The 17,100-nt window shown below is 35.4% G+C and overlaps 1 protein-coding gene across 2 annotated transcripts; it reads right to left on the bottom strand.

The window, feature by feature from the left end:
- Nucleotides 1-795: 795 nt before the first annotated feature.
- LOC126716090 (mitotic spindle checkpoint protein MAD1) lies at nucleotides 796-16,697 on the bottom strand. 2 transcript variants are annotated; one of them, XM_050417075.1, is made up of 16 exons: nucleotides 16,338-16,696; nucleotides 16,156-16,255; nucleotides 14,151-14,311; nucleotides 12,708-12,905; nucleotides 12,527-12,619; nucleotides 11,817-11,933; nucleotides 9,677-9,924; nucleotides 8,439-8,610; nucleotides 6,926-7,036; nucleotides 6,629-6,832; nucleotides 5,700-5,862; nucleotides 4,062-4,152; nucleotides 3,890-3,959; nucleotides 2,227-2,355; nucleotides 1,664-1,702; nucleotides 796-1,190 (listed from the first exon to the last, which is right to left on the bottom strand). In XM_050417075.1, exons 1-16 carry the CDS (start codon nucleotides 16,521-16,523, stop codon nucleotides 1,101-1,103), a joined length of 2,172 nt encoding a protein of 723 aa, XP_050273032.1. In that variant the 5' UTR covers nucleotides 16,524-16,696; the 3' UTR covers nucleotides 796-1,100. The 2 variants fall into 2 exon arrangements, with proteins under 2 accessions (XP_050273032.1, XP_050273033.1); XM_050417076.1 differs by lacking the exons at nucleotides 796-1,190; nucleotides 1,664-1,702; nucleotides 2,227-2,355 and having other exon boundaries at nucleotides 3,895-3,983; nucleotides 16,338-16,697.
- Between the last annotated feature and the right edge of the window lie 403 nt (nucleotides 16,698-17,100).

The following is a 17,100-nucleotide window of genomic DNA, read 5'->3' as shown; positions in this document are numbered from 1 at the left end:
AATGGTATTAAGGCCAATGTCATGAATTCGAGCAACAAGAGATTCATCACAAGAGAGGAATTGTTAGAGGTACCACGATCCAACAAATGGTATTAGACAAACTAAACTTCAGCACACATGGTGCTTGACATCGTGTGCCACATTGAACCTTCTCTAATGACCTAATTTCCCTATTATGAGCAATCTTGGGAAAGGCCATACTACATATAAAGATCCTTTCTATTTGCTTTGAATTAAAGACCATTTCATGATAAAATTTTGATCTTTCACCTATCTAAAGGTATCCATGACATCACGTCATTTATAATCTCATTGAATCTAATAAAGAATGAGCATACACATTTAGTGTCATTCTTTTCTTTTCTTTTTGAAGTGCATTTAGTCTCATTCAATCTAATAAAGAATGAGTATACACATTTAGTTTCACTAAAAAAAAAACAGTAAGGTGAAATGACATTTCTTTGTTTCAAAATGAAATAGAGATCATCCTAATACAAACATCAATGGCCACGATTTAGCATATTTCTTTGCTATGCCATGCTTGCCCCGCCAATGCTTTTTAACATCACAAAACAGAATCGATAGAATAAGGCTAGAAATTGTAGTTCACTTTAACATCTATGCCACTTTTGACTTTGGAGTAACTTTCGCTGCAAAATGTAAAACAGTAGGATTACATGAATCCAAAAAGCACAAGGTCCAGAAGTGGTCCACACTCTACAATCCCCTCTTTTCCGACCAACTCCACCGTGTACAGCACCATTAATAAGGAACCATTATACACCTAAATATTGATTTGACACAAAAGAGCACTCACTTTAATGATAACAATTGGAAAGTTACATGTCCACTTGTGAATTATTTACATTTCATCAACTGCTAGGTAAATTCTCAACAAGCTTTATACCAGGAAGTCAATAGAAATCAATACTCATAAAATCCTAGCAGATGAAGCAAAACCATGATCAATTGTTCCATCACAAGACCCTCAAGGCCTCGACTAACAAATACATGTTGAATTTGCAATGTATACAGATTCATTCATCTGCAAGAGAAGTGCAGATTCCAGATATATTTTGGGCTGTATAAGTTCATTAATTTTAAGATAAGGTTCGCCTGTTGAAAGACTCCACCGTCAAGTTGGCAGTGAAAGCTGGAATCGAATTCATCTTCCGAATAAATATCTCAACCTGCAGAAAGGCCGGCTCTAAATGAGTTGCACTCAAAAAACGTTTGGACAGCCACATGAAAAAATAAGACAAATGAAAAATTTTGATAAAAAATAATCGATTTGAATAATTTGGAAGACTAAAGAAAACTCAATTAATAATACACAACATTACCCAACATAATGGTTCCTAAAACTTATTCTCTGATTGGGATTTGAGAGAACACAAAGTAGGGATATTGCAATACCAACATTTCTTAATCCCTTGATGAAAAAGAAAAAGGAAAAAAGAAGACCCTAGGAAACGAGAACAGAATTTAGGGTCTAAAGCAATATTTTTGGTAAAAATAATTAAAGAGGCATCATATATTGTTTTTTTTCCCAATTATCACAATTGAATTGATTGCCCACCATGACAAATGAAGGCTCAACTATTCCCAACCAGTGTGGAAGCATATTAATAAATAAGAATTGTAGGAAAATAATGCTCAGTACCTGACGGGATATCTCTGGCTGAGAGGTGTAATCATTTGCCTGTTAGACCAAAAAATAAAATTAGTTTCAAGTTTCTTTAGATATTATCAATACGAAACATTTAGATCTCCCCCCCCCACCCCCCCAACCCCCCACCAAAAAAAAATGTGATTGCACTGTTGCTTCCTTCGACATTTAAAGGCCCACATTATTTCCTAGAAGAAACTTCAAGAAATGGAAAAATAAATTACAAGAAACATCTTCAGTTGAAATGTTATGGAATGCACAATTGCCACATTTAAATGCTACCCAAATGACATTCAACTGCACATCCTGTTTACTAGGTGGTGATTTTTCTTTTTCGATAAAGCTTATTACTTTTTTTTTTTTTTTAAATCATTCAAATACTACCAAAAAATTGTATTTTCTGTGGGACTTTCCTATTTTGTATGGCCGTAATCCATGGCATCAATTCCAAGATGATAATAATTTTACCATAAGGCCAAGAAATCTGTGGACCTATGGTTATCTTGTGCACAAAAGACACCAGACACCCCCAATATGCCCAGAAGACATCATCTTACCAAAATGGTTGTATTCCCTGATTCGTATTCAAATTCAAGCTTCTCATCATCACTTTGCGCATAAATAGATTGGAGAGTAAAACGTGTAACTGGTATTCCATTGGACCGCTGATGTTCATCCATTACAATCTGCCAAAAATGTTATCACAGATCATCTAAAACCTTCAAAATATCAGTAAAAAGATAACAATTTGTATCCTACTTAAGTGGGTACATGACATGAATAGAGCACATAACAATATACTTGGAGTAGTGGTCTAACTGTTTCATTGATAGATCCTAAAGAATAACTTGCAAGAGAATTAGTATTTGTCAATATGGATAGGCAAGAGTCTTAACCCTTTCAATAATGGGAACCTCAAACTACAATAAGGGAATGAAGACAAAAGTTACGTTTGCCACTACACATTACAAATATAAGCTATATACAACTGAGTTTCATAGTGCTTGAGCGCATACATCAAGACCATGTATCAATTCTTCCTTCGGATAGAAAATTTCAAAAAAGAAAAATGAAGAAAGGAGTAGTCAGGATGATATAAAGGTAAATAAACAAGTTACCAAAATTGCTTCAGGTGAATGAATACATAAATAGTCCTTTAATCTTCCAATAAAAGGCTGGTGCAAATGTTTTTAACCAATCTTTACTTGGCTAATGGATGTAACAGCACGTGGTGGAGATAGAATCCCTATCAAGGAGAGTCATAGAAACTAAATATGGTAATTCTAGGCATGGATGATGCACAGAAATCAGGAGGGGTCCTTACGGGGTGAGTTTATGGAAGTGTATTTGCCATTGTTGGGATGTTTTTGCAAATTATATTCGTTTTGAGGTGGGGGGTGTGATTGGATGACAGCTTCAAGCAGAGGTACCTGGAGCTTTTTCTGATAGCAAGAAATAGAGAGGCAACAGTGGCTAATAATAGTATAATACGGATGCTTCTACCGGGAGCATAAGGTGCAATCCTTCTTTTCTTCAGGCTAAGACTGGGAGTTGAGAATCCATGGAATCTTTCTTGTATAAATTAAATGCTGCAAAGGTACACCAGGAAGAATAGGATAGGATGGTATGAAAAAAAAAATACTTACTATGAAGCTTTGAAAAAGGAAGGTGACAAGAACTCACAATGGAGACCTATTTGGTGGGTTAGCTCCCACCTCATGTGGCTTTCTTTGCTTCAACAGAAGGATTATATATATATATATATATATATATATATATATATATATATATCCTTGTGGCGAATGGTAAAATTTTCAAAATATCAAAGAGCTTGAACAAAGAGGAGACCCCTCAAAAGGAAGAAAAACTTGTCAAACAAAGGTGGAGAGGGGCATGGCAGACAGTGCAGAAATTATTCACAAGTCCTCTCATTTTCAAAATGTAATTAATATAATGTGGGGAGGACAAGAACAGTTAAGAAAATTAAATATGAAGAGGAAATAAAATCTTAACCATGATATGATCTCATTCCATTTCAAGTGAAATGGAGAGGATCTTGTCCCCCATCCCAAGGATAATCCAGTTGGTTTCATTTTTAGGCTAACCAATCCCAAGACACAACTTACACTCATGGTAACAGCCTTATACAACATGCGAATGAAGGCAATGTCATAACTGTCATAAGAAAATACAAAGCAGAAGGAGAAATATATGATATACCTTGAAACCAAAAAGTTCACAACATGCTCTCCTGAACACTGAAATTCTGTCCGCAAAAACAGTCTTGTATCTGTTCCATGGGCATGTTCAAATGCTTCAATTTAAAAAAGTTACATAATTAAATATTAATCACACTGCAACAAGTACCAAAATATTTCCATCAAGGACTTACCTCTCTTCACGTTTTTCAAGTGTCGCAATTTGTTCTTTTAACTGCGTTATCTTCCCAGATATGTAGGAATCCACCAGTGTCCCAGCATCACCTGAATAATTAAAGGATGTAACAAATAAAAGAAATGAAGTCATTGTGTAATGGTGTAATGAAAAAGGTTGAGACTTGTCAATAACTGTGACATTATTAAAGTAACCAATCATGTCAAGCCCTAACTCATCATTGACATATATTGTCCGCTTTGTGTTGCCTCTCACGGTTTTAAAAAGCATCATACCAATTAGAGTCCAAGGCCTCCATATAAGGCGCAGGGCCTCCCCTACCAAGGCAATGTGAGATTTAGTCAAGATTCTCCTACGCCTCACCCCACTTAAAAGGTCTTTTGGATTTTCAGGTCCCCACAATCCACCCCCTTTAAGGGCTAAATTTACCAACCGAATATAACAAAACACTCTTGCATCGGTGGAGGGAAAGCTAAATTTTTTGGCTGTTGAGCTACAGTGCACAACTATCTTTGTGTGTGCATTGTAGCTCAAATGCTAAAAAAAAAATATTTTATTAAAAGATATATTATGTTATTGTGTTGGTGGTGGTGGTTGTTGATTGTAGTGGATATATTATTTTATTGTGTTATTTATATTATTTTATTGTGTTAAATACTAAAATAAAATCACTGATATTAGGTGTTTTGTAATGCTGGGTGTTTTACAAAGTGAGGTGGTAAAATAGATATTGTAGTTTTTTGTGGTGCCAAATTGCTAAATTTTTGGCACCACCAATGCTAATGCTCTAATGTGGGACCTACCCAACATCCCATCAGGTCCTATCTAAATACCATTTGTCACACCCTAACTCACCATTGGCATGATATTGTCCCCTTTGGATTGCCCCTCACGGTTTTAAAAGGGCTCATACCAATTAAAGTACAAGGCCTCCATATAACACGCAGGGACCTTCCCCTGCACCTAGGGACTTAGTCAGTACTTGGTTCCCCTTCACCTCACCCCACTTAAGAGGTCTTTTGGACTTTTAGGTCCCACAAACTATTACTTATTAAACATCCAAGATTCCTACACCATTCAAGTTGTGTTTCTACAAAGATTAGAAGCAACAAGATAACATACAGCAGCAAGCTTCACCTCTTGTGCCAAATGGCAAATGCATTTTCAAGATCTCAAAGTGCTTGAACAATCTCAGTAAATGAATTTCATACTCTTTTGGGTTGGAAATTGGGGTAGGTACCATGTGGCTAAGGATAGAGGAGATTTATTATTACTTTTGTTCGAGCGGGGTGGGGGGAGGGGAGAGAACAAGTTTTCATTGTTAGACCACGGACAACAAGATATGAGAACTAATTTCACCAACTTGGTGGCTTTCTGTTCTCATCCATGCCTAAATTCAGTAAAAATCCACAAATGTGGATGTTTTACACCATTAGACTAATCATACAAATATAATTTCCAATGTTAGAAATATTAACCAAAAATTGAAATGAGACAACAATAACAAACAAAAACACTAAACACAAAAGTTACCTTGCAAAGAAAATTTATAGCAACAAGGGCCTAAAAAGGGAAGAAAGTACAAATATAAGTGGCAAACCAATAGTTTATCATTCAAGGAACAATGCCTTTATACCTGACTGACTCTTCAATTCTTCAACAGCTTGTAACTTCTCCTTGGTCTTCTGTAACTCAGTCCGCAATGCCTCTATAGTTTGTTTTGCATCATTATCAACCGCAAGGGTATTCACCATTCGCAGAACTTTCGTATTTGCAGCAGAATAATCACCATGGCCCAACTGTGGATGGAAAAGCAATTAAAAAAAAGTTGATGACTACTGAGCTAGAATCCAGAGTCATCTTATGAAAGATAAGCAGGAAAGGATATTTTCCAGCTCCTAAAGGTGTATATGCAAACTACTCCATTAAGCAAAAATCAAAAACAGACTAGCAGTGGAGCCCCTACTTAATGTTGCTATCACTAGGGAGGCAACTAATAAGCTGAACAGCTTAAAGGTAAGAAGCTGAGGCAAAACCTTCAATCACGTACAAGGCCAGGCATGACCAATCTCTGTTGAATTGCAATACTTTTTAACATATTTTTAGTAAAAATCTCCCTTGAATTGCCAAAAAAAAAAAAAAAACAATTTTTACTCCACAACTCATTTGTTATTTACCAACCATGCATTGCATGAACAAAGAATTGATAGGAAAGCTTATATCGTAGGACTTTTAAGGAATTTTTTTTTTTTTTTTTTTGGGGATAGGTAATAGAAATTTATATTGAATAAAAGTACATCATGTTCACGATGGTGAACAAATTGTACTTGAAACAATTACAAACAAATCAAAGAGAAGAAATAAAAGATTGTAGGAAATCAAAAATGGAAATATACTGCGTGAAACCCCAAATGCAAGATCACTCAAACAAAGTCCCAACTTGCAAGGTCTTTTAAGGAATGATTTGAGCCTTAAATCCAGTTCTTCACTGCAGATGTATCAAGAACAGAGAAACTGATGAATAACTACAATGTCAGCAATACTCAGAATATCCTTGGCACCTACCTTTGACTCCAATAGAGCAATCTCTGAACGAAGCCGATCACCCTCCCTCTCCAATGATTTTATTTTCCTTGCCTCATTATTCAACTTCTCGTTGAGCAACTTTATCTCCTCATATTGACGAGTATTGACTTCCTTTTGCACATGTAAACTACTCTCCATTTCATTAATACAGAATTCTTTCTTGGCAAGAGATGATTCAAGCTCCTGAAAACACAAGTCACAGACAAAAATCATTATGAGAGATCATGTGAATAAATAAATAAGAGAAAAGAGATACATGAGTAAAAATATTAAAACCTGAACAAGAGTCCCACTGGCTACTTCATCCCCTGCTTCATCATTCTTCATCCTCTTGAATTCATTAACAAGATTTCTTAATTTATCTCTTTCTTCGGTAACCATAGAAAGCTAAAACACACAATCAATATTTTAGTATTCAAATTATTGAAATAAATGAATAGATGAGACATTATGGCTACAGCAACCCAAGATTACATATAGATACATCCATTCACAGCAATGCACATAGAACAGAATTCACAGTTAACATGAGTGCAATAACCAGTCAATATTCATCTCAAAGAAATAATCATGTCACGTACAGTACCATACAGGAACAGGAAAATCACAGCTGTAATTATCCTGGTAGAATAACCAGTATTTCCAAGAACAATATTAGGCAACAGAATAGAAGAGGCATCCATTAGATTATTATTTTTACATGCCAAAAGCATCTCTGTTACCTTTGGGGCGCAACACAAGTGCACACCAGGTTTACAATGGCCATCATAGACAAAAGAAAGACAAAGTAAAAAATTTTAAGCAAAGACAAAAATAATATCTACAACAAATAGAACCAGCCATTCCCATATATAAATAGCACACAAAAGCAGCTGCAAGGTTGATAGGATACTCTGTTCCTTCAACTGCTGGATGTTCAAAAAAAACCCTGAAGGTGCAGCCCTCCAAACTTGCTGAGTAGTCTTACTGCGAATCTACGACACCAGGTAGAAGCACCAATAGAACTGACCGTGGCAAAACCCATGTCACTCCAAACAGGGATTACACGAAGCACCCAATGTCCCAAGGTATCGACCAAGGCAGCAACAAAAAAGTTACCCACTCACCATCTTATTCTCACATGAAACACCAATTAACCAAAACACGCTTTCTAGCCAATAGTTCAATGAAGAATGGCTGTCCATTTGCAAAAAGTTACTTCTGGAGTTTGCCAGGTTGCCAGCTTTAAAAGCAGTTAAAGGGTTAAGATGATGCCACTATGTGTCTACACATGCATGTCAGTGGGTTTTGTATGTTTGCGAGTGTAGCAAGTAGAAGCAGTCAACTTCAGGCTGAGTGTATTGCAAGGTCAACCATAACTATGAAGGTTGAAAACTAAACCGTAAATCTTATAATGAAGAAATATGTATTGCCAATCTCTTTGGCCAAAAAACAGTTCAGAAGTTCAAGAGCCTTGGACATTCTCTCTTTATTATCACCATCTCCTTATCTGCAACTTTAACCAGTTTATATACACTTGTTCTATTATTTTTTATTACGATAAAATTTACCATCCTTTTTCTGGTTTAAAGTTGACTCTTGAGTCTTGAATGAATACACATATGCCTTCTAGCACCTGAATGCAACTCAAATGAGTACTGTAAGAATCAGGCAGGAGGATCGGTACAAAACACCATTTCCCCTATTTTTTAACCTTGCATCCTCTTTGTTACAGTTAGAGTGCAACATCAGTCACTTGTTAACTATGGTCCTATGATATAAGCATAAAATTACCTAATCAAACACTTACCATCAATTCAATCCGCTTAACCTCTGATTTTGATACTGCTGCCTTCTCTTTGACCAATGCAGCCTCAGTTTCAGCATTTTGTTTTTCGCTTAGAGCAGCATCAAGAGCTACCTCCAATTGTTTCAAGCGGGCATTTGCATCTCCTACCTTCATAGTGCTATCAATCACCTCTCTGCATCAAATTGAATATCTCAACAACAAAAAACAAGAATATATGCTTTCTCAAAATTAGTAGAGATCAAAAATATGTACTAGCTTCATTAAGGGAAAAAAAAAAACCAGCAATGTGCTCACACACACACACACACACATATGTGAGGAGTGAGGACACTAAAAGGATAAATTCACATACTCTGTCCTCAATCATCTACATGAATGTATTTACTGTACCAGGAAGTATAATAACAAAAATCAGTGCAGCATTACTGCCATAGGGTGTATAGGCAACTCGGAAAATTAAAATAAAAAATTTTGAAGGAGAAGACAACAAAGGAACCACTTTATTCAAAATAAAAACTTTAATAAATTCTAAGAGCTAGATTGGATACCTGTATGGACAGGAGCTAAATTAGACATCAGTAAAATGAAAATCCTTGGTAATAACTTAAGCACAACTAGAACCAAAAGCAAAAGCAACAGAAGAGAAAAGCACCCAAGGCCTCAAACCCAGAAAATAGTTAACCATAAAATAAGGGTCCAAATCCAGTTTCTAATCCTGATTTTCAGTTTGTAAAATAATCACATGCCAGTGGTGAACTACTTGTAAGCCATGTATAATGCACATGTGCATACAAAGATTAGTTGTACAAATATTTAAAGAAAAAAATTTCAATTTAAAACATTAAAAAAAAAATTTGATAGGTCTCTTTATATATATAAGCGGCTTTTTTTTTCTTCGATAATTCAAAAAAAAAAAAGGTGCAGCTGCTAAGGCTTGAAACTTGATAGGTTTACAACATGAATACAAAACATTCAATGTTTTTGTCTCAATTGATTCAAATCCTAGCTGAAGAGTAATTACACAGTGGACTATGCAAAGAGCCAATGAACTTTGATATTGTAGCAACTGTTCATTTTCAATTGCCAAAAGTTGTTTTAATAGCACAAAGGCTATAGGAGTTAACCCCAACTTAGAAAATAAAATAATGTTTGTGTTTTTGCTTCTATTTCCTCTGACCGTGAAGAAGTGATCTCGTAGTTATAAAGCCAAAAGTAGTGATATAAATGTACTCACTCACTTTTGTAAAGCTGCAAATTTAACAGGTATATCCTCAGAACATGACACACCAGGAATTTCACTAATCATCAACTTCCAAGATGACAATTCATCCTCCAGCTTCTTCATACTCATCTCGAATTCTTGCAATTTAGGCAACTCTGCCTCTGCCCTCTCTCTGCGACCCTTTTCCTCCAATAATTTTTCCTTCAATAACTCAATGTTTTCATGAGATGACCTCAACTTTCTCGCTTCTCTCACTTCAGCCTCCTAATAAAATGTCAACATAAATAAACCAATACCTATAAGAAAAAAGAGCTGATAAAATAGTAAAAGGAGTTTTTTATATAAATAAAAAAATAAATAAAAAAGCACGTAATAGACCATGAGGAAAATCACAATATCAAGTTTAGCTAGCTAAGTAACAATAAGAAGGGGATTGAACATAACTCATCACATGTGTGTGTGTGTGTAAATATGAATTAAGTGAGCTACGTTAAAAGCATGTATTTATTTCAATATCAAAGCAACTGAACCCCCATATTACCTATGGCTAACAGACCATCAATATAATATTACAAGCAATATACTAGTGTAATAACAAGTGGAGCTATAACTAGTGTGAGAACATATGGGAACACCATAAATGAATTTTCTATCACTATAGGTTTGCATCAAGGATCAACAATAAGTCCATATCTCTTTGCACTAGTAATGGTTGAACTCACTAAATCAATGAGCGATTCAAGAGTAAGTCTCTTGGTGTATGCTTTTTGCAAATGATATAGTTTTACGGATGAGACTAGTCGTCAAGTTAGAAATTTGGCAAGATGCTTTAGAATCAATAGGCTTTCAGTTAAGTAGGACTAAAACAAAGTCCATGGAATGTAAGTCGAGTGCAAGTAGAAACAAAGATGAAGGGGATATAAGACTTAATGGTCAAGAGATACCAAGAGAGATTGAAGAGGATGTGAATCGTAACATAAAAGCATGATTGCTAAAATGGGGAAGTGCATAAGAAGTACTGCGTGCACATAGAATACTTATTAAGTTAAATGAAAATTTTATAGGATTGCTATACGATCTGTTATGCTCTATTCTATTGAATATTCATTTGGAAAGAAGCAACATATTTATAAAACAAGTGTGGCTAAAATGAGAATGTTAAAGATGGGGGGGTGTCCCCTATTTATGAAAAGATGAGTGAGGGTCACTTAAAAAGTTTTGGTCATGTTTACATGAAAGTGATTAATGCACCCGTGAGGAACAATAAGTTGATTCATGTTGAGGGAACGAAAAAAAGGTAGAAGAATACCAAAAATAACATTAATAAAAGTGGTGAAAAATGATATGTTGACTAAGGAAGTAACAAAGAAAATGACTTCAAATATAATAGAACGGAAGAAAAGAATACATGTAAATATGTTGATTAAGGAAGTAATAGAGAGTATGAGTTCAAATATTAGAATGGAATAAAAGAATATATGCAACCGACCCTGACTAATCTGTTTAGGATACATAGCCAACCCCAAAAACTTAGGACTAAGACTTGGTTGTAGAAGAATACTATGACAATTGGATTCATGACTTGAAATACTACGCAGAACTTCAAACATGGTTTTTATTTCTTGGTTATCACTTGATACCAAGAATGTTTGCAACGTCACCTTGTGATGTATTTAAGATGTGTATACTCCAAGTAACAACATAACTTTATATGGATGATTAGGCCTTCTTGTATGTTTTCCAATAGCAAGAAAGTATATAATCACTATCGACAACAATTTTGACACTGACACCAAGATATTGTAAGAACAACGCTTAAAACACTAGTTACAAGAGACCAACTCAACAGTCAACTGCTGGCCAAATGCACGAAAAGTACCCTTCACAAGCTTCATTACAGATAATGCCCTTCTTACATCAATGAAATCATGTCAAATTAAAATGGTAGATAACAACAAGAGACTTATTTTTTATATGACTGTATATATAAGTACTTTTTTTTTGATAAGTGACTGTATATATAAGTACTTGAATGAGGCAAATCATCACAAGAACCAATTTTTTTTATGGCTGGTGACCCTACACGGAATATTCATTATAAAATGAAAGACCAAGAGTGCTAAATATAAACAGCAAGCATGAGCAACCAAACTTACATAGTTTCTTAGCTCTTCTTGAAGATGTTTAACCAAAATATTACTATCTGTAGAAGAGTCTTCTTGAAATGTGAAACTTGATAATTTCTGCTCCACTTCATTCTTCTGGTGCAAACACTGGAAAAATAAATGTTATAAGGTAGTTAAAAAATATTGATCTAGTCATTGTATCAATAATCAATAAGTCTAGAGATTTTTTTTACTAAGTAAGATGAATATTTTTTAAAAGAATGGATTGCTTGCATTCTTAAAGAATCTACTAACAAACACTCATGTGATCCAAAAAAATCAACAATGGAGTTACATGACACCCCACCCCCAATCAAAGTACAAAATTCAAACAAAAAATCTCAAAGACTATTCTTAATCTCTTGCATAGAATGCTCTACATTCTCAAAAGTCCGAAAATTCCTCTCTCTCCATTTAGAAATAATAAGTCTAAACACTTGTAATGCAGATGTCTTTCAATTAATTGTGAGTCCGATACAAGCAAACATACAATATAAGCACCAAGCAGAACAGTTATGTGACTTTAACCAGAAGGCATCGAAAGGCAATCCACAACACAAAGGTAATCAGAACGAGAGACTAAGAGTTTTGAGTTTTGACATCATTAGGGGATATGTCGTAGTCAGCACAAGAAATATATAGTTGGTCATACAATTCGTATGTAAAATCCAAGAACAAACAAATGAATAAGGGCTGAAAACCTCAGTAAGTTGCTTCTTAAGATTGTCCAGCTGCTCTTTCAGTAGGTCAGATTCTTTCTCAGCATTTTTAGCTCTGCATTCCATTCTTTCCAGCTTCAAACAAGAGAATTAGGCAAGTTAAACAATAATAGATGTTCATACACAGTCCCTGAAAATTGGATGAAAAATTATTTCTACTCACATCCGCACTTATTCTAGATACAGAAAGCTTTGATTCTCTTTTCAGCTGTTCAATCTCATTATGGAGACGCTTTTTGTCCCTCTCGATGCTTTCAGAAATATGGTTTAGTTTTCGCTCTAAAACACTTGCTTTCTCTTCAGCTGAAGCTACTGAAGACTCGGCTTTCATGCGAAGATTCATTTCATTGTGGAGCTTTACCTAAGATCCAAAATTGGGGGAAGACCTTATCATTTCACATACCAGATAGCAATAAATCACTTCATCAAATTTTTCAACAACTAAAGATCACTAAATCAAAAAAATTCACAGAGATGCAACACATGATAAAAATCAACCATCAATTACTAAAGAGGGAGAAGGGGGAGGGCAAAGAGAGAGAGAGATCTTAAGTTAACACTTGTTCAATAAATAAAAAATTTCCTTCAATCCATGAAGGGTTTGTTACACTGGAAATAAATAAATTCTCTTGCTGGTTGCCCCATAAAGGGTTTTTCTTAGGGTTAGTTTCGTATGACTGCTTAAACTGTGAAAACAGGGATTCTAGGAGAGCAATACAAGCACCATACTGCTAGGCGAAGCAATGGGTGCTGCACAGCACAACTTCTCGGAATATGAGTTCTTTTCTATATATAAGTATTACAGCTTTTGGAAGCAACAATTAAATTGCCTCTGCCTTAAATTCCCCGGATGCTTTACAAAAGTAGAGAAAAGCCCATTATTACATGGGTTGCAAGGTTTCTGCTTAAAAAGCTGCAAAAAGCCCTAACAACTAGGGCTTTTCTTGGTTTTGCCTCTGGATTAAGAAGGGGCTCTAAGCCTCTAACAACCAAATCATTGATAAACTATAAAAGCAGCTCAACAAACAAAAGGCTCTTTTCTGCAACATTGTATTCAAAAAACTAAAAGTTAGTGCATCACCAATAAGGGGACGTTGTCATAACTTCAATTTGGCCCTGAACTTATCAAGACAGTCTTGCTTTTTTCATATCGTAAATAGAAAAGAGTTCATTCACACATGACAAACAGGAGAGAAGCCTTATATGATTAAATGACAGGTAGTACTCATATTATGGCATCACAAAAGCATAATGAAATTGGATACCTTCCCCACATTATTCCTTCAAGTATAATGATTTTTCCCCACAATATTGTTGGTTTTCATGCTAAGGAGTTTCCTCATGAAGGTAGATTGCACCAAAATATAAACAGAGTTGCAGAGATAGCATCACCAATAAGAACATTAAAGAACACATGAGAGAATGGAATCATTCAAAGGAATATTTGGGGCATGGAATTAATGAAATAAACAATTTTCATGGTTAAATTTTCATTGGGTGGACCAGAAATTTCATTCTCTAGGCTAAGAACAGAAAATAGTATGGAACCAAGTAGATTTATCAATCCATCCCACAGAAATTGCATTAAGAAAAGTGATGAGCATACCTCAAGATCGCTTTGTGATTGTATTTGTTTTCTAAATCGTTCCTGAAAATCATTCACCTCTTTCAAAAGCTGCTCTTGCAGTGCCTGTTCGCGCCCTTTTGCAGCAGCAAGTTCTTGTTCTGCATATAAGAATTGATCTAAAAATTTCTTCCTCTCAGCTTCTGTAAGGATCAAAAACTGAATTAGGGGATATAAACTTCCAGCAATTCTTTCTTCTTCTTTTTCTTTTCTGAAGTGTACACCACTTCACAGATTTTCAAAATTGAATATCTTTAAAATAAAAATATCTCTAGAGAAACATAAGGCCATACCATTCACTTATATATATATAATGTTTGATGATGTTTGTCAAGTTTACCAACATTCTTTTTATCATTGTTTACCATCAACACATACGTGGTGAACAGATTAGTTAGGGAAGTTGCAGCAAGATATCCCATGGGGTGGAATAGACGAATAGGAGATGAAATCAAGTGCTCATCTCGTGGATTGGAATACGGTGTGTTCTCCAATCAAGAATGGGGATTGGGAATGAGAAAGCTAGGTACTCTTGATCAGGATTTATTAGGTAAATGGCTGTGGAGGCTTAGGAATGAAAGAAACCATGTTAGGGGGACAGTTATTGGCATAATGTACGGGGAGGTTTGGGGACGGTGGACAACAAATGCTGCAAGAAATGCCTATGGTTGCAGCTTATAGTGCACAAGTATTTAGAGTTGACAAATGGTGAAGACTCAAGTACATTGGAATCCTATATTTCTAAGGGTTGCTAAGGACTGGAAAATTGAGTCTTTTACAATTTTCTTCAAAGTTTTCTATTCCCACAGATTAATATGGAAATGGAGGACAAGGTGTTTTGAAGGTTAAGGCTAAGCAGAAACAAACAGGTGTTTCAGCGTCACCATGTTTTATGAGGCATTAAGAGGGAGTGTTGGTTTCACCATTTCATGGCAGGCAATATAGTGGATAAATGCTTCAGGTTTGTTTTCTTTTGCTGCTTGGCATGACTTGCTTAATCAATGTACTTTTAGCGTTTAATTTTGTGTACGTGTTGTACACATCCTATGTACTTGGGTGGCGCCTTCTAAGCTTCTCTAATGAAATTTTACTTATTAAAAAAGGGCTCCTTTTAAGGTGGCTCACTTCATGTGGACGGCTTCTTTAGGGTACTTTTTGTATTTTGTTAAAGCCATTTTTAAATTTAAAAACTAAAATCCAAGTCTTTCTTTTCAAATACTTCCACCCAAATGAACACAAAGGAGTTTTGTACAAAACCGCCATCAATGATCTCCTCTGATTCATTTTTTGTTCCCTCATTAGTGCTTTTTAAAATCACTTGTCTCTTGAGCATTACATGATTACTAACTATAATTTAAATAAATAAACAAGGAGTTTCAATCACAAGGAAGTCTACAAAACTACATAAATAAATATCGAAAGCATAATCATGTATTTAATTTGGAATGCAACCCTATTTGCTTAACCCGAAGTATATGGAGGGAGAGGAATAACCGCATCATCAACAAGTGGAGCTTTCGGGAGAAAAAGATCCCCCCGTTTAAATCCTAAAATTTCCTCTAATTTTAATTTAGATGTACAACGCGCAGCATTTAAAAAATTCAAGTCTTAAAAAACCCATGCAAACCACACAAAATCGAATAAATGCCAATTGAAAGGAATTGAAGGATTTAAATGGGAGGAGATCTTATCCTGAGCTATCATTTATACAGTTTTGAAATCTGAGAGTATTCAATATCGTTGTTTCAGTGGTCCCTAACCCTAGGCACAAACAGTTGTAGATTTTATTGATTCCCTTTCCTGTTGTATGTAAATTTGTGTACATGAGCTTAGCTATCTCCTCCATTCTAACAAAAATTCATTACAGTTCCATTAATTTTGACTTGTGAAAGCATATACAGCAAAATCTTAATCCATTGAAATGCAAATTCCAAAATCAATAATGTAAAAGCAAACACAAGTGGAAACCATTTTCTTCTTAACTCACCAACTTTGCTGAAATTCTCATTCATTGTCTCAAATCTGGATTGGTAATCACAAACTTGCTTCTCTGCACTGCTTAAAGCATCTAGAAACTCCGATTTAACCTAAAAACAACCATAGCAAAAAACCGCTTCAAAAAATTTGGTCCAAATTTCAGCGAAGAAAAAGCAAAATGTGGAACCGTACCATTTGGCGGCATTGGTAGGTGCAGAGGAGATGATCGGAGTGCTGTTGCGGCGACTCGTGGAGCGGCGCCGCCAAAGGAGAGTCCTCGTAGATGACCATACGGCGGTCCGACCCGGCAGCCGATGGGCTCTCCGGGGGCATCGTTTCGGACCGCGGCCTCTTCGGAGGCGGAGTCCGAACTATCATCTTCGTCTTCGCTCTCTCTGTCTCTCAATCGCAGATTCCAAGGGATTTTAGGCTGTGTGTGTGTGTGTGTGTTTTAAAAAGAGGGGTTTTGAAATGAAAGTGAAGAGCGCCACTTTTCAAAAGGGTGCCTGTGAAGCAACAATGGCCGACAGTGCCACCGATAGTGTGTAAAGTGTGCTAGTGCACTGCTCGCTTCACATAAAAATAATTTAAGAAACAGACAAATTGTTAAAATTTAAAAATAATTTTAGTATTATTGAAATGTGTTTTATTAGTATTATAGAAATTTTAGAACAATAAAAAACAAATAGTTAAATTTTTTTTTTTAAATACAAGATAGAATTTATACTCTAACATAATCTAATTGTATATATATATATATATATATATGTGTGAAGCTCCCATCTAGAGACTTAAACCTCGGTTCTTGTCCCCTACACCCCAAAAGCACTTATATTTGTGGAATGACAATCGCACCAAAGGTATGCGATGGTCAAATAGTTAAATTCTGGTTCAAATGCAACTTTAAAAACTTTTTATAACATTAATAATGCAATTTTAACCATAACAAATTATA

Source organism: Quercus robur, chromosome 2, assembly GCF_932294415.1.
Source record: "Quercus robur chromosome 2, dhQueRobu3.1, whole genome shotgun sequence".
Taxonomy (NCBI): domain Eukaryota; kingdom Viridiplantae; phylum Streptophyta; class Magnoliopsida; order Fagales; family Fagaceae; genus Quercus; species Quercus robur.
This window is presented reverse-complemented; position numbering and strand designations above follow the sequence as displayed.